The sequence below is a fragment of the Pantherophis guttatus genome, chromosome 1, assembly GCF_059756535.1.
Source record: "Pantherophis guttatus breed Tessera chromosome 1, ASM5975653v1, whole genome shotgun sequence".
Lineage (NCBI taxonomy): Eukaryota > Metazoa > Chordata > Lepidosauria > Squamata > Colubridae > Pantherophis > Pantherophis guttatus.
Genome location: NC_142063.1, coordinates 56,087,814 through 56,113,080, shown reverse-complemented (window position 1 = coordinate 56,113,080; position 25,267 = coordinate 56,087,814). Strand labels below are relative to the sequence as shown.

General features: G+C 37.3%; 2 protein-coding genes across 22 annotated transcripts in view; one reads left to right on the top strand and one right to left on the bottom strand.

Moving 5' to 3' along the window:
- Window positions 1–212: 212 nt before the first annotated feature.
- Window positions 213–20,449, top strand: ZNF410 (zinc finger protein 410). Of its 20 annotated transcripts, none has more exons than XR_009621389.2 (13): window positions 221–274; window positions 1,998–2,188; window positions 3,819–3,954; window positions 5,412–5,630; window positions 5,813–6,004; window positions 6,446–6,605; window positions 7,732–7,913; window positions 8,793–8,882; window positions 9,257–9,382; window positions 13,088–13,222; window positions 15,390–15,598; window positions 18,837–18,935; window positions 19,777–20,449. XR_009621389.2 is itself a non-coding variant. In XM_087874507.1 (12 exons), exons 2-11 carry the CDS (start codon window positions 2,156–2,158, stop codon window positions 15,512–15,514), a joined length of 1,398 nt encoding a protein of 465 aa, XP_087730633.1. In that variant the 5' UTR covers window positions 213–904; window positions 1,998–2,155; the 3' UTR covers window positions 15,515–15,522; window positions 19,777–20,449. The 20 variants fall into 20 exon arrangements, 8 of the variants coding, with proteins under 8 accessions (XP_087730633.1, XP_087730652.1, XP_087730641.1 ...); XR_015729066.1 differs by having other exon boundaries at window positions 234–274; window positions 2,036–2,188; XR_004591478.3 differs by having other exon boundaries at window positions 241–571.
- Window positions 19,280–25,267, bottom strand: part of FAM161B (FAM161 centrosomal protein B) — a 12,020-nt gene continuing 6,032 nt past the window's right edge. Inside the window, exons 5-9 of one of the 2 annotated variants that reach the window (XM_034418074.3) lie at window positions 24,295–24,422; window positions 23,300–23,467; window positions 22,761–22,860; window positions 22,445–22,581; window positions 19,280–19,343 (exon numbers count right to left, since the gene is read on the bottom strand). In XM_034418074.3, the coding sequence (XP_034273965.2) occupies window positions 19,286–19,343; window positions 22,445–22,581; window positions 22,761–22,860; window positions 23,300–23,467; window positions 24,295–24,422 (591 nt within the window). In that variant the 3' untranslated portion in view covers window positions 19,280–19,285. Of the gene's footprint in view, window positions 19,344–20,449; window positions 21,873–22,444; window positions 22,582–22,760; window positions 22,861–23,299; window positions 23,468–24,294; window positions 24,423–25,267 lie in introns of those variants that run through there. The other variant, XM_034418073.3, reaches the window with a different exon arrangement.

Here is a 25,267-nt window from a genome sequence, read left to right as displayed (position 1 = left end):
TGGGAGTTGTGTTACTGCCTTGTTTCTAAAGTTACCCTCTGCTTTTTCCATTCCATCTGCCGCGCCAGCCAAGGCGCTTCAATAAGAGCCGGAAGTAGGTAATGATACACAGCAATCGATCTAATATTTTTTTAAGTCGCGAGTCATTTAGTTCAGTCTGTGCGCCAGGGGCGCGAGACGTTTTTTTTCCCCCTCACTCTATGGTTTGTCCTAGAGCGGATGTTGGAATTTCCGATTGCTGGACACGTCATATCCGGACGGTCCTGAGATGCCGGTAAGAAGCGATTGTCCCAGGAAAAGGCGAGAGTTTAGGCAGGCTCCCTCCCTCGCGTCTTTCCCGGCACGGAGAGAAAGGACGAGAGAGAACAGCCGCCGGGGGAACGTTCTCACGGCAGCGCGCCCGTTCCCTTCCTTTTCCTTTTGGGGAATATAGTCTTGGGAGAAGCCGCTCTTCCTTCGCTGGTCTTCCTGTTGTGGTAGAGGCCTCGCCGGCCTTGGCCTTGCCGTAAGAGACCAGACGCCACGAAGGTCACTCTCTCGCCTGCCAGCGCCGGCCGAGTTTATCTTCACCGTACGTACCGGTAGATTTGGCTCCTTTTGTGGACCGGCTGCCGAATTCCCAAGCTGGCCTAGTAACTGACAGTGCCGTCAGCGTTTTGAGTGGCGCGTCCTGTTTAGCAATTCCTAAACTGCGTCCATGTACGAATCGCCTAAAACTGTTTAGACAAACAGGACGTAACCTGCTCTGAAATCCCTGAGGATAGTGGCGACCTATATAATTTGGCCGGGAGATGTCTTGCTTTGTACAAAGAAAAGGTCAGACTAATTTCCCAAAGAGTTAATGACCTGTCAGTGGTTGGAGACCCATGAAACATGAAGCCATTAATTCAAAGGCCACAGATAAGTAAGCTTAAAACAAACTTCATTTCATTTGTGGCTAAGGATTAAGGACACGGGCAGAAAGAAGAACTGAATCTGCGGTTTGTAGTAGATCATCAAAAATGTCATACTTCAGATTTAAAATAGCAAAACTGTACCCCTCCCTTTCCAAACCACCTCTCCAATTATGTTGCTGAAATGAATAAACCTTGTACAACCAGGATTGGAAGGATTGTGAATAGTTCTGTCATCTGAAATCTCAAAATTATTTAATTCCAAGTATTGGGGGGAGGGGTTTGTATCTGATTATTTTTAGTTCACAAGAGTTTTAGTATTTAATAAAAGTGTATCCTGTACCCATTAAATCTGCCCAGGATTCTTTTAATAATTCTTTAATGTTTAATGAAAATAAATTGCTGGTGATATTTGCTATTATTAGCAATCAAACTCAGTCCCTTGCTCTCTTATCCAGTTATCCAGTTATAGTCCAGGTTTTAATGTCAGATCCATAGATGTTGTATGGAATGTAATGAATTGTAATATAGTGAAGGGGGGGGGAGAGAAACAATAGATAAAGTATGATCATTACCATGGCACTTATAAGTGGCATTTTCCTGAGGCCATCTTAAGCCTAGTGATATTTTTATTAGCAGTGACATGCAGAGAACTTAACCAAAGATGGCTGGTAGTCCTTGAATAGTTTTAAATATAGAAAAGTGTGATGCCATTACTGACAAAGGCTTCTAACTATAAATTGGAAACAAGGGAGAATGAATTTACATTAGTATCTTAAAAGCTGTTTTTTAATGTTTGGTTTCCAGGTTTTAGTTTCCAGAAAAACTTCTAATCCCTTAAAATGACTATTTGAGCAAGTAAATGTATTCAAAATCCTACAGTGAGCCATCGTTCAGAAAATATCTCTGGGAGAGAAATTTTTATCTAGGTCTTGATTCTAGTTAAAAGTGTACAGTGTAGAAATAGATACAGTTTTATAATAAGAAAACCGTCAGTTCAGTTATGCAGAGTATACATGTCTATGCTTTATAATTATTTATAATAATATAATGGAGTACTGTATACCTGTTATATAATTAGTTAATTTTTCTTCTTTTTTTCAGGTTATATTGAATTACTCTCTGTTATCTTCTCTGTTTAGATGATCCTCACTAGCCTGTGAGGCTGGAATATGTGTATAAACACAGTATAAACTGTTCATGTTGATCTCCTAAACGTATGCCTTACCTAGATCTACTTTGGGAGTTGGAAACTTGAATCGATGTTATCAGATGAGTTAGAGTCTAAACCAGAGGTTAGCATCAGATTTGCATTCCTGATCACTGATCACTTCACATTTTTGTACAGTGTTATACTCCAACATTACTCAACCAACTATATCTGTAAAGTGTCATTTGAAAGTATGTTGTTATAAGCAGTCAGTAGAGTAGCACATTTACTTAGGAATAATCTCCAAAGAATATAATGGGAAAAAACCCTAAATAAATTTATGTATACATCAGACATTTATTAGAAAGTTGCTCTTAGTGCCAGATGCAAAGTATTTTTCTTTCCATGGGTTATTTTTTTTTCTATAGAACTTGACTAATGAACTGGCATTTTGACAAATTGTTGCATTAAGAGTTTCGGAAACTATTAACAGTATGTGCTGGGGCTTATAGAAAGGAGCTTAAAAATACATACTGTAAAACATATACATACTGGAGATTAAAATGTTCAGTGCTGAAGGCAAGGTGTTAAAACTCTTGTATTATGAATTCTTCCTTAATATGTCTAAGGATAATATAATGGACAAGTTGTACTGAGAATTGAGTTGTTCTTAGTTTTTACAACTGCTGCTGAGGGATTTTATAAGAAATAAAATGTCTTTTATAAGAAAAAGTAGGCAGGTAATTGAAGGCAGGTACTTGAATTGTGTTCTATAGGATTTCTTCCAAAACAGCACTAGTAAACAACACCTGAGTTCAACTTTTTATATTTTATCCGATTACATATATTCAGTGTATAGTTTAATATATTATCTTTGCAGCAAATTTCCTCCTATGCTTCAATACGCCCTTCTACAAAGTTGCTAGTTGGTATGAATGTCTGTGACATCATCCCTTCCATGCCAAATATCATATTAAGGGATGGTTTCTATTGTTGTGATTGAGACCAGACTAATTCAGATGCTGATATTTTCTTTCTGTTGTGCTGCAAATATATCTTTGTGTACTCTTGAGGAGCTAGTAACTGTTAGCAGTACTGAATTTGATTCATTATATAGTTGCTTCTATATTTCTGTAACCTGCACTGCAAATAGAAAAAAAACCTTCCTTCTTGCTAATGTTTAGTGGGCTCTTCATAGCTGATGCTTGTTTGTTTTTTTTTAACGATATACTGCTTAAGCACATCACATGTAAATTGGGCTGCATTATGACTACAATCCCACAAAAGCTATTGGGTAAGTCATGTAGATTGCATTATGTACTGTTCATTAAAATTCAAGAATGGTTCTTACACAATAAAAAGGTAATATTGATAGTAAATATAGCCAGAGAACAAGACTGCAATATCAACTGCTGTTATCATGCATTGTTTAGCACAGGGGTGGGCAAATGTGGCTCTTTTACAACCTGTGGACTTCAACTCCCAGAATTCCTGAGACAGGTGCCCACCCCTGGTTTAGCAGAACAGTAAAATTTCAGAATTTTAATAGTTAATACTTGCATATGTAGAATGTTCATATTTTTATTATTGGTTCATCTTTGAATGATTAAATGTTATATTTTCTGCCTTTATGAAGTAATTATGCAGGTGTACTTGATAAAGTATTCCTGTTTTGCTATCTTTTGCAATTAACAAGAGAGGTAGTATTATATAAAAACATGTTGTTACCTTATTTACTTCTGCCTTAACATCTTTGTTTTGTATTGTTTTTTCAGTTGCTGGTTCAGTTTGTTCAGAACACATCTATCCCACTAGGACAGGGGCTTGTGGAATCAGAACCTAAAAATATTACCTGTCTATCTCTTCTTCCCGTTACAGAATCCCCACAATGCAACAGGTTGATATTGCCAGGTAAAAGCTGAAATCTGACAAATTCTAAAAATACTTTGCATTGTGTTGTGTATAATATCACACCTTTGGAGGATGCTGTAATTTTGAAGAAATCTATTGTGACTAGAATGTTTTTTTGGAAAACATTTATATAATATGCTGTATAAGTGGAAATTCAGCTTCCTTGAATGGTAATATCTGCAAGAAGCTGTTGGAGAGATCCTCTGATGGTTTGAGGTCTGATATGCCAAATATACTTTACTTTCCGTCACAAGTCCAGGTTCTGCTGAGGATGCCAATGAAATCCTGCCTCTGCACCTGGAGGCTGTGAGTGTCTGGATGAAAGAGAACAGGTTGAAATTGAAGTCTAGAAAAAATGGAGATGTTGTTTGCACATTAGGGTTTTCTTCTGACTCCGGTGATTATTGATCACTGGTCCTGGACTTGTGGCAATTGTTATAACAGCAGGTGGAGCATTTTTCGGAAGGGGGGAGTTGTTAGGGTTAGGGTTAATCTAGCTTTGAATGATGCATCAGTCCTGGCTTTCCTTGGATAAGAGGACCTTGTGACTGTAACTCATACCTTACGTCTAGACTACTGCAATGGCACTGACTTTAAGAATCATAGGAAGCTTCGGTTAGAACAGTATTGTCAGTATTACCCAGAGACAGCTCTATTGCAAGTCCTATGTTGGTGGCCATAACTCTTGGTGCAATTTAAAATGCTGATATTAACCTTTGAAGGCCTTTATGGCTTGATGCCAGGAGTGCTTTGCTTTTCAGGATCTGGCTCAACCATTATAATTTTGTTAGAGGAGAAGTAGAAAGGGAGGCTGATGCTCAAAACATTTCTTGCTGCTTCTGGTAGTGGCCCTTATAATATTCTCCTGCGTGAAGTTAGATCTCCCCTCTGTTGGCCATGTTTCAAAAATGTTGGGGACCAAATTCTTCTGGAGGTATTTGGTTCATGATATGTTTTCATATTTGTATTATCGTATTTCTCTGAAAATAAGACCCTGTCTTATATTTTTTCGAACCCTGAAATAAGCGCTTTGCCTTATTTTCTGGGATATCTTATTATTTTGGGGCGTGTGGAGCAAGACGGGGCTCCTCTTGCCGTCTTACCTGATTTCCAGCTCTGTTTCCTTAACCCTAACCAGAGGAAATGGCGGGGACTGGCTGCGCATGCATTTAAATATTTTCGGGAGGACTTATTTTCGGGAGAGGACTTATTTTCGGGGAAACACAGTATATATGGTTTTTAATGACTTCTATCTCAGTATTTTTGCTTTATTGTATCTAAGCCTCTGAGAGTCTGTTGAATTGTAGAAATTAGATAAATAAGATATGACATAAGAGAAAATTCTAGCATATTTACCATAATTAATAGTGTGTGTGATCCCAAGGACACTGGCTTTAACATTGATTTTATAATAAATGTACTGATGGCTCTAAGTTAGATGCTTTTTAAACTTTCAGATGATTCCCCAAACCATATTCACTCTTCCAAGCATGCTTCTTCTTCGGCTGTTCTGCGAAGTCTCCAAGTAAATGTTGGCCCTGATGGTGAGGAGACAAGGGCACAAACAGTACAGAAACCACCTGACCTTCTTCCAAGTCCTGATACTTCTACCTTATTGCAAGATCTTCAGCCTGGTGATAACACTTCCTTTATTCTCCTCAATTTAACCCGGACAGGTAATTACCATGTAGATAGATCACTTTCTACTATTAAGAAACAAGATATAATATTTGAGATTCACTGCTTTGAAAAGTATGGTGAAATTTTTCACATAAAGCACTGTGGAGCAGTATATGTCTAAATGCTAACAAGTAGTTTGGCTTATCTTGGTTATTACTTAAGATAACTTCTTCTCTAGGCCTAGGGTCTTCTTCAGAACACCTGGTATTTGTCCAGGATGGAGCAGTTGATTCTGGGAACAATTTCTTTGCGAATAATAGTACAGACAGCAGTACCCCATGGTTTTTACGTGTACAAGAACTGGCTCATGATAGTTTGATTGCTGCCACCCGAGCACAGCTCGCTAAGAATGCCAAAGCAAGCAATAATGGTAAGTTGATATTTTTATTACTCCCTTTGCAAAGATATAAATTAAAGCAGTTCAAGATACTTTCCGTAGAACATGGGTGTCAAACTGGCAGCCCGGGGGCCGGATGCATCATGCACAAGCCACGCCCATCCCAGCTCCACGAGGGAGAAAAAGGTTGTGAAACGTCATGTGATGGCAACGTGATGCCTTGAGTTTGACACCTATGCTGTAGAATAATTACTCATGTTTTTTTGTATTAATATTTCTTTGTAACACTGCTTCTGAAAATAACTTTTATAGCAAATGTTACATTTCCTTAAAAAAATTGGAATGTTATTAACTAGAAAAGCAGTAATGAACAGACTTGGTGTTAAAAATATATATCTAATTTTACTAGCTTGCATCACTAAATATTTTTTATTTGTAGACGCTGTTGTCTAATTGTAGGATTTTTCTTTCCAGGGGAAAATGTTCATGTTTGTTCAGGAGAATCACAGCCGAAGGAATCCAGCCCCATTCCTCACCTACCCCGGGTAGAAAAAAAATTGCAGTGCACTGTTGAAGGCTGTGATCGAACATTTGTATGGCCAACTCACTTCAAATATCATCTAAAAACCCACAGGTATACAGTCTGGCTAAACCTGAAGTTTTACCAGGGTTCCACATGTTTTATATATATTAATCCATCATATAACTGATTTCTCCTTTAGAACACTTCATTTGGGGTGAGTTGGTCAAAGTAAGAGAGCTCATCTCTATTTTGTAAGCTCATCCAGATCATTTTTTAAATATTCACTTAGGTTTGAAAGAACTGGCAGCTGCTTTGAATTGTAATTCATTGGCCTGAATTAGATTAGTATTGCTTTTATTATATGTATGCCCAAAAGGAAACATATCAGCCAAATAAGTGGAAAGACAGGCAACTGGTAAAAGAATATGCCCTTTATGATAGCAAAACTGAATACATTTCAAGGAATTCTGATTCCCTTCCTCAAAGAACTAGAAAAGCAATTGAAATAATATTGTCAATAGGAAGAACTCCTTTAACATCTTCAGTGATTAGGAATTTCTGAGGGCATCTGGATTTCTTTCCGTTTTCTATAACTTAACATGTAGTGTTTCTCTAGGTTGCACTTTCAGTGAATGCATTCCTCCTAGCTCTTTGTTTTTATTATTTCAGCTTGCTGCTTTTTATTACATATCTGGTGTTTTTTAAACTGCCATTATTTTTCTAGTTGATTGGGGTTTTTTTATATTCCCTTTATATTTGTTTTATGATTTGCCCAGTTTTGGTATCTTATGTGTTCATTATTTTTATCTAGTTGAAAGCCTAATCTACATATATAGCTTGTGATGATCTTTCATTAAGAAATTATGTGTTTTACTCACTTCATTGATCATCTTATTTATTTGTTTGTTTCATTTTTAAAAATATTACCCTTCCTTTCTTTTGAGGTACATACATTTGTGTTTGTCCTGTATGTATTAATCTGTGTTGCATGTGTGCTTTACAGTTGTAACTTATTTCATATGTTGTGAATACATTACTTGTTTTTTAATCTTTTGAGACATTCCCTCAAAAAGTATTAGTTTTAATATAATAAAATATCTTTCCTTCTGTTACAATTTCTTCTTTACTTTCCATTAACTTTTTGATAAAAATGTGACATCATATTTTAAACAAAAATTTCTTTTTAATATTGGTTGTTTTTTTTATATTAATTAGTGAGAGTAATACTGTTTTCCAGGAATGATCGCTCCTACACATGTCCAGCAAAAGATTGTGGGAAAAGCTTTTATGTTTTACAAAGATTGAAGGTGCACATGAGAACACATAATGGTGAGAAACCATTTATTTGCTCTGAACTAGGCTGTGGAAAGCAATTTACAACAGCTGGGAATCTGAAGAATCATCTGCGAATTCACACTGGTATGTTCTTTCAATCTTTTCTGGAAAAATACTTTTCCTTCATGAATATATTTATGACCCCCTTTCATGAGATGCTGTAAAAGTTTGGATATATATTCTCACCAGTAAACATGGCTCTTTTTTTCAGTCCCACAAAAAGTTTAGGCAGGTTCACAGAAAAAGGCTAATAATCAAATTGCAAGATGATCCTGGCAACAGTGGGCTTTGTGATGAATATCTTTAGATGAAATAGACTATAGTAGAGGAAAAACATTGCTGGAGAAGGTGGATTTAAACATAGAAGGAAAACAGAAGTATTTTGTGGACAGATATGGAAGATTCACTGGCAAGATTCAAAAATTTATTTCTGGTTGTAAGCAACCTATGGTATAAAACAAAATATCCCAATGCAAGAGAGAGAACCCATTACTGGTTATTTGTGTGAGAAATAATGCAGATCAGAAAAGATCAGAATGTTTGCAGTGATAAACTGTAGTATGTGAGGGGAGAGTGAATTAACCAGGAAAGGAATTTCTGTGAAAATTAGACTTATTTTAAAAACAGCCTAGGAATTCTTTATTAAAAGATAAGCATTATATTGCACTATTTTGAAAATAAGGGTAATGTTGTCATAACATATCTTTCTGTGCATGTCAAGTATTCTTTTTCTTCAGGCATTCTGAATTGATTATGTGAGTGATTATGGGATTCCATTTAAGAATATACCAAGAATTAAAAATTGAACGTTGTGTATATTGTAAAGATATGGGTAACAGAACATACCACAGATGATATAAAAACTGTACTATCAAAATCCATACAAATAAATTACTGTTTTCCATTTACATGGTCTTTTAAAAAATGAAGCAAATAACCTAATTATAATTTGATATAACACAGGGGAAAAGCCTTTTTTATGTGAGGCCCAGGGCTGTGGTCGTTCCTTTGCTGAATATTCCAGCCTTCGGAAACATCTAGTTGTCCATTCAGGTAAGGACATTTTATTTCTTCAGATGAAATTCACAGACCAGAGAGTATTTATTGGAGGTAGTTGTATAATTTTTAGATCCTATTCCAGGGTCTCTCCTTTTTCTTTTTAATTTCGCTAGCTTATTCATATTGTATCTCACTCAGTCTTCCAGCATGTAAAGTCTCATCTAGTCCAGACCCACATTTGGTAGATTAAAGTTTACAGATCATACAGATTCACAATTCCAAATTATGAACATTTTCTTGCAAAAAATGACTTGGCAGCCTTTGTAGAGCTAATACTTTATATTGACTGAATTTTACTGATATCAATCTGTTAGACCCATAATAAATATTTAACTTTGTGTTTTACATGTTTTTCTGCCTTGTTTCAGGACTAAAGCCACACCAATGTCAAATTTGTGGGAAGACGTTTTCTCAGAGTGGTAGTAGAAATGTACACATGAAGAAACATCATTCGAGGGTTGAAACAATTAGCAATAGGCAGCATGAGCAAACAGGTAAGGACTAAAATAGAAAAACCTAACACGAGTTCCCCAAATATTGGTAGGAGATTGGATCCATAGAAATACCAGGATTAATGGATTGGTGACAGTTAACCCCCTTGAGCATTTGACTAGGAATTTAGGTGAGCTTTGTGGCTTTATGTTTTGCTGCTTACAGCTTTAACCAGGGCATTATGGATTTATATTCTTACAGTAGTTTTAAATTTTTATGCCATCCAGAGTCAAGTGGCTCTATAAATAGTATCATTAATTAATTAAAGTGGCAGGATAGGGTTCAAAAACAGTGCAAGTTTATTCCATGCAACCTATACACAAGAATCTGGTCTACTAACAGTTAAAGCAAATTGGTGGGGGGCTGGACTTAGGTCTCTTCCAGGGGCGTAGGGACTCCAGACTGATGATACGTTTGATCTCGCCTTTTGATTCAGCCTGGTCATTTCCTACAATAAATAAATTAGGGCTGAGTTGGGCAGGAAATCGTAGCGTAATTGCCCCTTTAGTACTTAATCCTAGTCCAAATGCTTTAGAAATATTTCTAGTTGATTAATATTGCCACCTGAACAAAGTAAACAGAGAGGTTATATCTATCAGTTACAGTTGCAGGTAGCCCTTGACTTATGACCACAGTTGAGCTCAGAATTATGGTTGTAACTCATGGCGGTTGGTAAACTAGGTGTCCACATGATCGCCTCTTTTAATGATCCTTTGTGGTCATTAAGTGGAACCCAGGCTGCCTTGAGGTGGGGGAGCCTGGTACAAGCCCAGGCCCACACTGCAGTACCTCCCCAGGTCTTTTCTCTTATATTACTAAGCAGAATAATACATAGTAATACATATATTACTAAGCAGAATAATGCACTGATCACAATTTTTAGTTAATCTAAATCTGGATATTATTACATTATTTACTTACCGTATTTTTCGGAGTATAAGATGCACCAGAGTATAAGACGCACCTTAATTTTGGGGGAGGAAAACAAGAAAACAAGAATTCTACCTCTGCCTACCAGCATTTAAGGTGGCACTGCTTTACGCCGCCCTCCTCCTCCTCCTGCAAGCGAGAGGTGGCTCAGAGACACGGCTGTGAAAGAGGGTGTTGATTACTATAAGTTCTTTTCCAGAAAACTTATCAGGGTGTTCCTGCGATCTGCAGGGACTACTCGCTTTCTCCCAAAGAGACCCCTCGCATGCTCTGGTGGGAGGGAAAGAGCACAGCCTGAGGAACAAAGCTCTTTAGGAGGTTTCACTTTAGGAGCTCCCGTTCAGCTCGCTCGGCTCCTGAGCGTGGAGAGGGCTTAGGCAGCAGCAGCAGCGGCTCCCCACATTGCTGGGGAGTGAAGTCATTGCGACCATTGTCTGCTCTAAGCTGCCTGCTGGGCGGCCAGAGGGGTGACCTGCTGCAAACCGTGGGGCCTGCCTTGTTCCCCGAAGCTGCCGGGCAGATTCCTCCCCCCCCCAGACCGTCCCAAAGAGGTTTGTTCCTCAGGCTGTGCCCCGACCCAGATCCCCGCCGCCTGGAACTGCCCAAAAATGTCTGAAGGTGGGGGCCGGCGGGTGAGCGGGGCTATATTCGGCGTATAAGACACACCCAGATTTTCACCCCCTTTTTGGGGGTAAAAAGGTGCATCTTATACTCCGAAAAATACGGTATCTTCTTGGAAAAGATATTATAGATGTTGTTTCTTCTTAGGAAATGTTACGTTTGAATATGTGTCCTTTTTCCACTTGTGTACCTTCTATCAAAAAAAAGTTGGTTCTTGGTTGCTGGGCCTCATTTCTCATTTCATTTCATTTCATTTCATTTATTAGATTTCTATACCGCCCTACTCCCGAAGGACTCAGGGCGGTGCACAGCCAAACAATAAAAACACATACAATACAAAATTTAAAAAATAGAATAAAATCAAATTAAATAATTTTGGCCCCGACAAATTTAAAACCCCAAACTTTTAAAACCAATTTAAAATTGAATATATAAATACTAAAAGATGTTTAAAATTTTAAAAATCTTTTATAAAAGAGGGGGAAAATTAGGCCAGGCCGGCCTGGTGAAATAGTAAGGTCTTTAAGGCGCGGCGGAAGGTGCGCAGATCCAGGATCCTCCGTATCTCTGGGGGGAGCTCGTTCCAGATAGTAGGTGCCCCCACAGAGAAGGCTCTCCCCCTGGGGGCCGCCAGTCGGCATTGTTTGGCTGACGGCACCCGGAGGAGCCCCTCTTTATGGGAGCGTACCGGCCGGTGGGAGGCTATTGGTGGTAGTAGGCGGTCCCGCAAGTACCCGGGTCCTAAGCCATGGAGCGCTTTAAAGGTGGTAACCAAAACCTTGAAGCGCACCCGGAAGACCACCGGGAGCCAGTGCAGCTCGCGCAGGAGAGGTGTTACATGGGAACGCCATGTCGCTCCCATTACCACCCGCGCGGCCGCACTCTGCGCCAGTTGGAGCCTCCGGGTGCTCCTCAAGGGGAGCCCCATGTAGAGAGCGTTGCAATAGTCCAGAACTACTCATACTGGTAGTTCTCGCTTAATCACCATAATTGGGACTGGAATCATAGTCATTGAGCAAATCAACATATCATGATTGCTTTACTTGACAAACATGACCCTAAATGTCTAGAGTTGGGTCATTAAGCAAATGCATGGAGCTAAATTCTTGTGTCCTTGCTTCATTATGCCTGTGGAGCTGGAGGCAGAGAGAAGCAGATAAAGCACAGAGAGGCAGGGAGACAAGGATTTTAGCACACTGAAACTCTGCACAGTTACGGAGAGGTAGGGAGCTTTTAACATGTGCTAAAATCTGTGTACAGGCATAGAGAAGTATGGATCCTTGCCAAAATCCTTGTCTCTTTGCTTCTCCACTGACTTTTCTGGCGAAGCTGGCAGAGAAGATTGCAAATGGCAATCATATGATTGCAGGGTGCTTGGCAACTGGTCACAAGTGAAACATCACAATCAGCTGACCATAAAGGCCCTAAAGCACCCTTCTGAGGCTGTTGGTAATTCAAAAGCTGGTTAAATGAAGACTAAATATGCCCTCTCGACATTGTACTCCTGATGCAGTATCATTGGTTTAGAATGTATGTCCAGTCCTGTTTCCTTCTGCATGATTACTTTAATCAGTCATGTTTGCAGAAGAATGGATCGTTTTGGCACAAGATTTCACTGAACATATCATTAGTCATGTACTGAGTGTGTTGATAAAAGTTATTTTTCTGCTGAAACATAGATGCTCTTGTGTTTGAGTAGGCTGTTTATCCTTCCATGGCATGTCTCTTCAATGGCTTAAACAGCATTCAAACAAATGACATCAGAGTAGTTACGGATTGCAAAAATGGATACATTTTTAATAAAAGTAAAATGTATCCGAATAAAGTATTGAAATTTTATGGCTTTAAAATTTAATTTGTGAAAGTGAAGTTTTTGTTTCACAAAAAGTCATCTTTGAAGAACACTAATCTTACTTAGTTATAGTCTCCTTATGAAAATCCTTATGTTTGAATTACACATACATCAACATTTACCTGTTGCTACCACCCCCTCATCCTCTATGCTTCACAAAGAAAATCTTGTAAGGATGAGTGCAACGCAAATGTTCTGTATTCAGATTTGTGAGTAATAATATAATCCTCTTTTCTGGATTCTAAAATAATGTTGCAGACCACAGTAAATTAATCATGTGATGGCTTTCTGTTTTTAAACCCAGAATCACTGATGGGCAGCAGTTTGTTGGAAGAATCTGAATTAGACAGTAAGAGCCTGGTGTCAATGAATTCTCCATCTAGCCTTGTTGAATCTTTGCATTTGCCAGATCCGGAATCAATCATTGGTGTAAAAGAAGGTGAGAAAATGTTTCTGTCTAATCTAAAGGAAGCCCTGTATGAAATGAAATGAAAGATAAAAATAGCTCTTGTGTTTTTAATGTATAACGTAATTTAATGGAGTTAACATGGAATACAGGCAAATACAGCACAGAAAGGTGAACCATAAGGTAAGAAGGGGTGGATTTTAAAACTTCCTTGATAATTGTATAGTGATAGTGAAATAATTTTGAGTTGCCAATTTTATTCCATGTCCTTTTGAGAATCTGATAAGAAAAGAACCATGTGTCAGGGTTCCGATGATTTTCTTACAAATGTAATATGTACCTTGAAAGCAGATGTCTCATCTTAAGCCTGGATGCTTTCTTATTTGGGATGATCATTTCATATTATGTAGTATCTTACAATTCATAGGACTGAAGTGTGAGCTTCAGTGGAATCCTTAAATTCAGTCATTATTTCATATTCTGAAATCCTGGGAGACTTTGGTGTTCCTGCAAGAGATCTTACATGATTTCAGGCAAAAATGTTGAGATACAAGACAAGTGGTAGGAGGGATGTTTGTTTATTATCCAACAATGACTCTAGGTGGCGAACAGTGATTAAAAATAAAAACAGCCACATATAAAATGTTAAAATACAGAGCAGCTGAGAAGAACAGTAGTCATTTCATATCAGCAGACAGGGCCCAGGGCCTGAGCAGAGAACCAGGTCTTTAGGGACTTATTAAAGACCAGCAGAGTTGGGATAAGCCTGATCTCCAGAAGGAAAATGTTGCAGATGGCAGGCGTTGCAGCAAAAAAAAAAAAAAAATCAAGTGTTTTGAGCCTTGCCAGCTGAGATTCTACAGCCAACAAAACTTGGAGTATTCCCATCCTGCTGGATCAGACAGGATAGAGAGAAACAACCAGGGGTATGATCAATGCCTTCTCAGTATCATACCCAGACCTTTATTCCTACTAAAAGGGATCCAGAAAATCTGTTTCTTCTTGAATATTTTGAAGCTTCAGTATGATCACCTTCTCTATAGTCTTCCCTAACAAGGGAAGATTGGACACTGGAAGAAAATTTTCCAGACTAGTTGGGTTAAGCAATGGCCACTTGAGAGGGGCAACACCATCTCAAGAGCTAGTGCGAAGGAAGAATTAACTATTGTCCAAACCCAACCACACGTCCTCTGCCATGTGGCCTTAATTAATCAGGAAGGGCATAAATCTAACCCAGAAGTAGCTGAACTGACAGCTGTGAGAACCTTGATCATATCCTCAGGGCTTAACAGGATCAAACTTTTCCCAGATAACCATGCAAGACTCAGCCCCCGTAACCTCCACTGGTCCTGCTTCCAGCTGGAGTCCCAACAGAGAGCAGTTTTAACTGACAGATTCCTGGCAGATTCCTCACAGCAACCTTGTATTGAACCTCATAGCTAAACCCTCTTAGAAGAGCCAGAGTCACTCAAAACAAGGCTGCTAGAGACCTATCTGCAGATGTAATAAGGGTCAAGAAGCATTTTATATTTTGCTACTCTTACCACCATAAGGTTGGCTCAAACAGTGGATCTAATCCATGTTTGGTTGGGTTTGGTTCTTTGTTGTCTGCCAGAAGTATCTCTTCCCTGCTTCATCTCATTAAGCTCCTCCATAAAGCAAGAGAGTTCTGGGATCCACAGGGGAAGAAAGACTGCTGAGGTATGGTAAGATTCCAATTCCCAGAAGATCATGAGGGCTTTGGTGAAACCATTCAGCAGACCCTTCAGAGCGTAGTGCTCTCTGAAATCCATTTGACTCCATTAGTTGCCTGGAGATGACTAGTCCAGTAAGTCCAACCTCCCTGTGGTGGGTGGTGATGTCAAAGAATTACAAATCTACCTGAGAGTCTGTCCATGACAGAAGAAAAGCCAGTGTTTCCCCCAAATTCAGAATACCTTACCACTGCTCCAAAAGAAGAAAAAAACAGGTCAGGCATATGACGGCTGTTATGTGTTGTATATGATGTTGCATAAGAGAGCATTGAAATCTTGCAAAACGTTGCCTGTATAATAAATTGTTATGTTAGTATTCCTTTTTTTTTTAACTGGAACTCTCATACATTTTTTCTAACTTTGCTTTACTGTATTTACATGGTACATGCTGTACCAGTAGATTGAGAATTTTTAAAGTATCATTTATTTTTCTGCTTGATTTGTAGAGGTTCTAGCTGAAGCAGCAGTAAATTCTCTTCATGATGTATCTGATGTGGTTTTGCCATCTCATCATCTGATGCCCATGTCAACATCAAGGCACTCTTACGGCGTATCATCCTTACTACAATAAATTCTTAGGTCTGAAGGTTTCTGTTTTGAAAAATGTAGTGCTAGTCCCTTTAATTTCAGAAAATATTTGCTCCTGTGATTGAAGGTAAGAAATTTGCATGTTTTTCTACTGGGGAACCAGACCATTCTAAAGTGCACATATCCTTCCCACTTTGCTCAGAGGGTGAAGTTAGAAAAAAAATCTAATTTCAGTTCCTGTGGGATAGGAGAATTCCCTTTTCCAGTTCCAGCTTTTCTTGCTTCAGAAAGCATGCATGCCTACATTTTTCATCTGTTGTCCTTATGGCAAAGATGACCTCAGCCAGTGATTTCTGTTATTTTTACATTTTCCTTTGTTTAGTATTTTTTTCCTTACCAGTTTGTTTCAGGAGTGCTGACCTAAGCAATAGCAATGATTATGAATTGTGAATCTCCCAGAGTCATCTGCAGATATGGGCGGCTCTAGAAATCAAATAAATATATAAATAAATCTCCTAGGATTTTTCTGACTGGGACTTAACTTCCAAGTATACATCCAAGTGACATATGTCTGCCTTTTCATCGTGATTCTCTGAGAAGGGCAATATCCTTGCCCCTGAATCGGTGGCCATGGACAACCCACTTTTAATAGCTGGGACGTCCTTTGGGAAGTTGAAGAATAGGCACTGGAATGTTGAAAGTTCTTCACAAAGGGAACACATCATTAGAAGTAACTTTGCCAAGCAGTATCCCTTTTCAAAGACCCAATGAATTTTTAATCCTCAGAGGATCCTGGGAAATCCATGGCTCCTGTGGAGCAGACTTATACCTGAGATCTCACATCTAGGAAGAACAAATGGCAAGAAGCTCAATTTTGGAGACTTCCCTCACCCCACCCCATTTGGCTAAAGGAAGAGCATTTCCACTCCTTCTTTGGTGGAGCTGTATCCTGACTACTTCAGGGACTAGTACCAGACTACTTTTGTAGGCAGAAAAGGCAAGTCATTAATTGGGAAGTCCTCCATAATGCCACTTCTGACCTGAATGCTTCCTTTCAGACCTAATGAGAAAGAGGAAGCAGATCTGTCTCTGGATATAAGGAAGAAGACAGTGGCTGTTCCCTGAGTCTTGCAGTCTATTCCAAAAATCTACTAGTCAGTAAATTCTTCAGGACCCTAAACCTAAAAGTCCAAAGCAGTCTATTCCCATTGGTATCTACTGGCGGCCAAGTTCTGTGTTTCAGGAGCCTTTTCAAGCTAGACCAGATTCGAAAACCAGTTATGAATACTAATATTACTTTTATTATACGGCTATAGTAACAGAATCTTACAAGTCTGAATGCTCATGCTCCCTCCCCCCATTTATTTATAAGATAACTAGGGAGGACCAAACTTGAGACATTTTCTTGAATTATATTTCCGCCTTGGACTGTGTGTGTGAGCGTGTGTGTGTGTGTGTGCACACGCACACACATGCAGTCATAGTCTTGGTTGAGGTTTTTACCATTGGTTACTCATATACCCCTTTTACTATCATACACTGTGGCTAGTGGCCTTCCCCAGCTTCCCTTCCCTGAAGTATTCAACTGTGTGCATGGGAAGTGTGAAGAGAATGCAGGAAAAATAAATTTCTCTTTGGCCACCAAACTCTGTACTTTCCCTCATGCAGCAGTCCTCCATAGCAGAGCATATATGCTAAAGGTAAGGACCCCTTCAAACAGTAAGAGGACAGGAAAGTGGAGGTTCTGTAACACAGAAAACACGAGGCAACAGCTTAGCCACCCTCATTTATTATTTTGTCATTTATCATCGGTTGGATAAAACAGCATTTAAGTTCATACTTCTAGAGCATAGGTAGCTCAAACAGGATCTGAATAAATTAGCCAAGGCAGTTACCTTCATGGCTGATGTGAATTTAGACAGTGGTCAATTCTTAACCAGAGACTTGCTTGCTAAAATGGCTACTTTTTGTCTCTAAATCTGTTATATATGGCTCATTCAAATATGGCAAGCTATTCAGAAACTCCCTAGATAATGTGCTAATTGAGATTAAGTTTAAAAATACAGTCCTGTCTGATAATCAAAGTTATCAGCCCCCATGAAATTATTTCACCCAATTTTTCAACAATCAAACATTAGCTGGCACTGAAGTCCAGAAACTAGTTCCAAGTCCTACAAGTTGAGACATTCTTCCATTCTTGTACCATATTGTTCATTGTTCCAATTAAAAATGATGGCACATCAACCTGGATCTCAAACAAATGAATCGCCACATTAAGTACTATCTTTTAAATCTATGATATAGTATCTTAAGAAAAAAATGCCCTGTGTAGGACATTTTGCCCTGCAAAATGCTGTCTAGGTGATCTGCAAAGCCAGTCACCATTGATTAAATAGGGAAAGAGGGACAACCATACCATGTTGCAGATTCAAGGAACTGGGCTTCTTAATAAACAGAGACAATAACACTCTTCACTTGGCATACATACATAATATATATGTATGTATAACATATATATATACCGGTATATATACATATATATATATGAATAAATAAGATGCATTGACACTCATTTCATTAGAACTGCAACTACCTTGGTTGCCCTTGATAGTAAAGCCTACCTGGAAGACATCTATAGGGCTGCAATATTTTTGTCTTCCATATAGGTAGTCCTCAACTTACAACAATTCATTTAGTGAGTTCAAAGTTACAATGGCACTGAAAAGTGATGTGAACGTTTCCCACACTTATGACTGTTGCACCATCACCATGGTCACATGAACAAAATTCAGACCCTTGGCAGCTGACTCATATTTTTGATGGTTGCAGTGTCCTGGGGTCATGTGATCCCTTTTGCAACCTGACAAGCAAAGTCAATGGGGAAGCCAGTTTCACTTAACAACCATGTTACTAATTTAACATTCACTTAACAACTGTTGCAAGAAAGATTATAAAGTGGGGCAAAATGTCTCACATAGTAACAGAAATTTTGGGCTGAATTGTGGTCATAAATCGAGGACTATGTGTAACTCTTACACCTCAGTAAAGCACTCCTCAACAGGAAGATACTAAAAGAAATAATTCTGAGCAAAGACTGCTTCCTGGGACATGATCATATCTCCAGTGACATCTTTGATATACATCATTCCACTTTAAAATGTGCTGGTTTTACTGTAGGGAAATCCACATCAGACTCATGTCCTTATCGTAAAGACATGGTGTTCGGTTCAGCAAGAAAAGAGGTAGTCATCAATATTTGCATTCTATATGGAGTCTTATGAAACTTTCCTGTATTACTTTTTGTGGAGTCCCTTTCTGGCTTGGTATTCTAAACTGAGGAAGGGATCTTTTATTTTTCCCCCAAGAACTGAGATTGGAAATCTACTAGCCCCCTTTCTGAAAGAGTGGGAAGAGATACCCACTTCAGAATGCTCTGTCCTCACTGTAGAAGAAGGATCTTCATGGTAAGTTAAAGAAATGAAATGAAAATTAATTTGGTAATCTGATCTATATAATAACTAGTATTTCCAGGATGCATTAGCAACTATTTCTTTCAGCTTGGATGGATCTCTAATTTCAGGTGGGTTATGTTGGGATGGCTTTAAGTTTGGAATATGCACCACCCAAAGTGGTTTTGAGTCAGCATTATAAACTTACTTAAATGAAAGCAAAAGAAAACATATATATAGACATTCTGGGTTTTTTTTACTCAGATTGTTCAGGAAATTAATACAACATAATACATTATATTAGATGAACAAATTTTTTGTTCAGTTTCTAAATTTGGATAGAGAATTTGGCCAAAAACTGGTTTTCAGTGTTTATTTAGAAGGTAAATGCATAGTAAAGTCTGCTGCAGGAAGAAGTGCAACCTGTTGGGAAGAAAGTAGCATTTGAGCATCTGGCTCCTTCTCAACTTACATTTTGGGCAGGGGTCCCAAATTCTTCAGATCATCAACTTCTTCATGAAATTTCAGATTGTTCATCAATCCCAAACATTCATTATATGAAAATAATAAGTACTTCTTTAATAGTACTATGAATAACTAAAAATACTACAAATAATAACAGCAACAGTAGGTAGTCCCATCAACTCTCGGGGGTCAATATTGACTACTTTGAAAAATCATGGTCTTGGATAACAAGAAAGGTTGCAGAGATTGACTACCATCCTATTGTTTCACATTTTCTATACTGGTAAAATAGTTTAATTTTAAAACTATGAGATAAAATGATTCAGTATTATTTGAACTGAAATCTGTGCTACAGGTATTAAGAAGTAAAATGAATGCATTTATTTTACAGTTACAGAAGAACAGCAAATCTGTGACACTGAATATATGATACTATATGAAGCTAAAGAACAGGCTTTTCAAGTTGACATTTAAATTCCTGGAATTTGTGCAGTGTCTCCAGTGTACTTATGACATGGTGGAGCAGAGGCCTGGACTATGGTTTTGCTTCAGTCAGTGAAAAAAAACTTTGTTTTCTAAGAGAGGATGGAACAGCAGCTATTAATTATGAATTTAATATTTAACCTGGTGTCCAAAAGCCAGGAGATAATGTTCTTGTACCTAGTTTAAAGCCAGATTTTTTTTTCTTTTTTGAAGTGACCATAAGCTCAACATTATAATGGCTTGTTCTTGGAGAAATATCTTTTAAGTAGTAATAAATTCTGCACTTTGGTGTGGCAGTTCTGGTTTTGCTTCTTATTTATAAGGGCAGTTGGTGGTACTTTCATCGGGAATTTTTGCCTTCCCATGCTTTGTGTGGATATGTTTACTAACATTGCTTTTGGTCCAAACTGAAGATCTCATACTATTCAGAGTATTGCTTCGGTCACACTTGGTTCTTGCTGTGATATTTTAATATCTAATTATTAGGTTTAATAGATTTTTTTTTGTTTTAAAAAAAAATCAAAGGTAGAAATTATTCAGTGGCATTCTGTTGTAAATAAACTATATATTTCCATTCTCAATATGGTTGCATGTGTATTTATTTGGTGGCTTTTCGAATACACTTTGCATTACAAAGAGGTTCAAAATGAGTAACAGCTTTAAAAACACAATGCAGTTATATGCAATATAAAACATTAACTGTGACAGACTACATTAATGCAGGTTTCCAGGAAGAAGGGCACACATTCCAAGTGGGGAGAGGTGAGGTAAGAGACAGCCCAGTTCAGAGCTGAATCCTGGGAAGAGGAAATGATTTAGTATAGATAAATCCCTAATATTTTCCACAGTATAGCCGTTAGGGTAGGGTAGTAAGGGTAATAAGGTAGTAAATCTAACAAGAATATATATATGGTGTAAGCAAATGAATGGAATTTTGTCTGGATTATGTTACATTGCTCTTGGACTAGGCCAGACACTAATGGAACATTAAAATATGAAATGATACACTGACTCAAAAAGAAACAGCATTTAAGAGAAGCACTCAGTGGTCCCTAAATTCTTATCCAATTAATAAAGACTTGGTGTACCTCAAGAACATACTTGAGATGGGAAAAAGTGGGATGCAGTACAATTATTTAGTGAAGTGTTCTTGGCTAAAGCCCACATGCGTAAGGCTGTAATTTGAAAAAGACTACATTTAAGTTTTCTGTCTTGATACTAAAGCCTTTGAATCTACATTAAACAATTTTTGTCTTCACATTAAATTATGCAAATTTTAGAAGGCATCTAGGTCTTTTGGTTGAAAGCAGGTAAACTCACTGCGATTCTATAAAATTTTGCTCATTTTTTGAAACTTATCTAAAAGGTCTGCCAAGTTTTTGAAAAAGGTATTTAAATTATAAACAAGGAAAGATCTAGAAGAAACAAGGTAATAATGTTTTCTGGAAGGCTCACTTTTCCCAGTTGTCTGTGCATGTTAGAGATTATTGTTGGGATTCATTGTTATTTCGGTTGTTAGGCATCAATTGGCTTGTGGGAAATGAGCATTTTGTGACTAGCCTTACTTATCAATGGTAGCAATTTTAAATGTGTCTTTAACTTTCAAATGTGTTCTCTGGTTCAAACTGATTGGGATGACTGGTATATATACAACTCCTTTCATCCTCTTGGCAATCTTCATTTAAGCAAGATCTCAAAAATCTAGCATTAGTCAAATTTAAAACTGCCTCAAGTCATATTGCTAACTAGAATACTTCAAAGTCATGTATTCTAATATAATTCATATATATATATATATATATATATATATATATATATATATATATATATAATTAAAATATACAATTTAGCTTCAGTTCTGCAGAAATCCTCGATTAAAGAAAATATGCTGAAAGCAAATGGAGACTTATTAGTTGTTTCTACTTTAATTCCAATCTTTTTAGTCCCTCTTGGGATAGCTGTTTTACGATGTCAGCCTCAGTACCGTTCTGGGATTTGTGATTTCTGTTGATTAAAAGAATTCATTACATTATTGTCAGTAAAAGTACTAAAGTGATCATCATAGTGGCAAAATTAGCACATATGAATCCTTTCTAAGAAATCAGGGTAGCATATAGTTTCCCCATCTTCTTTCAACAGTCTGTGAGTTAGTCACTCATTTTACCTAAAGTCAGAGAGGTTTATGATAGAGAAGAAAATTATATCAAGTGCTTAAGGGGCAGTTCTGGAGGAATTGCTAGTTTATGAAGTTTACTGTTTTGTTACTGGCAGGATAGGGAGACAGTTGCCATCTAGGTTCTCTTGTTCTCCCTATTTCCATATCTACTTGCAATAATAGAAAGGTAAATAATTATGCCAGTGTAGCCTACCAATTTTGCAGACCTGTTGAAGAGATAAGAAGATTGAATATACCTTGAAAGATGTATGGAATATCTGGTTTCGTAAACCACAGGCAGAAATATAATGCTAGTGCATGTTGACATCTACTGAACATGGTTTCACTACAATCATTAGCCTTTTGGTGGCATCAACCTCACTACGTATTTTTTTAGTACAGACATTCTTTCCTTTCATACCTTTTCAATTCAAACTGCTGTTGCTTTTCTACTGTGTCAGCGGCTTCTCTCCCTTTCTTTTTCACAAACTCTTCATTCAATCCAAATTGCTGCAAGGTGTCTTTAAAAAGCTTCTGTGCTCCTTGACAGGCACTATGCTTTGGAATAAAAAGAAAGATCTTAGAAACACTTTTCCACAAAAAAATTAATAGTAATTAAAAATAAATTAACATTCTTAGGTAAATTCTAAAATAAGACAAGTGCACATTTAGAAAATACATTTTAAATAATAGGTTTGAGATAATTTTTAAAAATTCCTCAATTGCAAAACATTTACTGTTGTGACTTGTTCAAATAGGTAAGGTCTGTTCTTCACACGCATCTTCATCTCTTCTAGTTCTTTCTTATATTCTCTTGTTCTTTTCTGGCCGTTTTGCCTGAAACAAGAATTAAATTTACTGCCTGAAATAATCTGAATTATTATTCATATATGAAAAAAAAGCTTTGTTCTGCATAATTCCTAGAATAGAGGATACTTTGCCTTCAAAAATAAAATTGGTCTCTATTTGTCAAGGAGTTAACCTATCATTTTAGTCTAATCTTGTAAATTAATCTTGTTCTAATACAGTGTAATTCTAGTATATTTTATTTGTTTGCATGCAATTTTGGAATTGGGAATTGTGCAAAAGCAGTCTGTAAATACAAGTAAATAAAGTATAATAATTCTTCTATGACTGCTACATTTTGGGCACAATTGAAAGCCAATCCATCTAAATAAACACATGAGTACAGACATATAAACACATAAACAGTACTAAGTAATCTATATTTAAGTATTTTGCTCTCAGTATTACTTGGTAAATTTATAATACTCACCAGTTTTGCTTCAGTTTTTCTTTGTGTGTCTCTTCCAAACTTTTATGTGGGTCCATAGCTTTTGCTCGACAAATCACTGATTTATGTATTGCTTGGCATTTTTTTCTTTGTAGCTCTGCCCAGCGAGCTCCTTCATTCTCCTTGTATTTCTTATTTTCTTGGAGGAGTCTATAAATATAGATGTGGCCATTGGAACATATACGGTAAATAGCCCTTGACTTATGACCAGTCACTTAAATGTTCAAAATTACAACAGGTTTAGAATCTGGCCATCATAAATGCTGTATCCCACATACATGTACCCTACTGTCACATGAGTGCATTTTGGGTACTTGGCAATTGTCTTGCCTTTATGACTGGTAGATCCTGTGGTCATGTGACCATAATTCACTCCCCCCCCCTCTCCAGCAAAAAAACTGTCCATTCTGAACAGGTTTGCACATGACCACTGCTATGGTGACAATTATGACAATTTGCTTAATGACATCTGCAAAAAATATTGTAAAATAGGGTCCAGTCAAATGGGTGCCTCAATTTACAAGTCTAATAATTTACAAGCAGAAATATGATCCCAATTGTGGTGATAAGCCAAGTACTACCTTTATTTATTTCAAAATTAAATCACAAGTATACAAAATGAAGTAAAATCTGTCAATTTCTTATAAACCTTTTAAAAAAAACTTTTAAGGCTCCCTGTAATCTGCTTGATACCATTCTTAGTTTTTTTTCATGTAGTACAGAATATACTTTCAAAGATAATCTCCATCAGATGTTGATTTGGATGGGAACAAAGGAAACAAAGGCAAAGAAGTCAGTGTAAGCCATAGCATTTCGACTTGGGCAGCATTCAAATCACTTTATCTTGTTTTCTCCAATTCCAGGTCAAGCTATGATGCAGCTAAGAAAGTTATGCCATTTTATGAGAAAATATTTCTAAAATATTACTATAAATTCATGTATTTTTCAACAGTATTTATAAAAATGTTAATACTTACTTAATAGCACCTGCCCTCTTTCTCACTGCATCTGTAATATATATTGGAAGTGTATTGGCAGAGAGAGATGAAAGACAATTAAAAGACCGACTTCTTTGTATTGGAGCCATAGAAGGTTGCTGAGAATCCTGAAAGCAAAAATATTTTTGGCTAGTTTTTTTTTTTTTTTAAATCTGTGACAAGCACAATTTTAAGTGCAGATATTCTTTCATATGTGTGTCCACCATATGAGTATGTAGCATTTTACTAATTTGCAAAAGCCTTGTAAATATGTGCTGTTAATATATGTATTAATACATCCTGCAAAATTCCAAAATATACCATCATTACCACACAGAAAATATTCATCAACGGCTTTTTTACTCAAGTTTCAAACAGAAAAAGTTTTATGCAAAATATGCTGGCTAGTCATTGTCTTGTCCTACAGATATAACTTGGCAGCCTTGATAATTACGTGCTTGCTTTTAGCTTAATAATTTATTTTAAATCCTTTTAACAATTCAGAAACTGTGTCCCATAAGCCAAAAATGAAAGTCAAATACAAATACAAAATACAAGTAGTCCTTGACTTACAATGGTTTGAAGTTACTTAAATGTGTCACTTAACAAATGTGGGGAGAAAAGTCATAAAATGGGGCAAAACTCACTTAACAAATTTCTCATTTTACAACATACATTTTAGGATCAATTGTGATCATAAGTTGAGGACTACCTGTATCAATAACAATATTTATAAAAACAATGGCCTTAATACAAAATGAATTCAGGTACAATATTAAACACTCCAGCAAGGCATTTCTGAAGCCATAAGATTCTGCAGTCGACAGGTAGAGAGAAGTTTGCCTTGCAGATTATGCTAATGAAACACTATGGCTGTTTCATTGGCAGTGCTTTGCCACAAAAAGCTAAGAACAAGATATATGATAGAAGACAAATAGCCATAGCATTTAGGCCATCATGTTTCTCAGGCACA

Excerpts from the sequence above, each read along its gene's own strand:
- ZNF410 (XM_087874507.1), top strand. The coding sequence starts at position 2,156 with ATGTTATCAGATGAGTTAGAGTCTAAACCAGAG. Across the intron at positions 5,631-5,812 it reads CCTCAATTTAACCCGGACAG|GCCTAGGGTCTTCTTCAGAA; the intron begins GTAATTACCATG and ends CTTCTTCTCTAG. Across the intron at positions 13,223-15,389 it reads AATCATTGGTGTAAAAGAAG|AGGTTCTAGCTGAAGCAGCA; the intron begins GTGAGAAAATGT and ends CTTGATTTGTAG.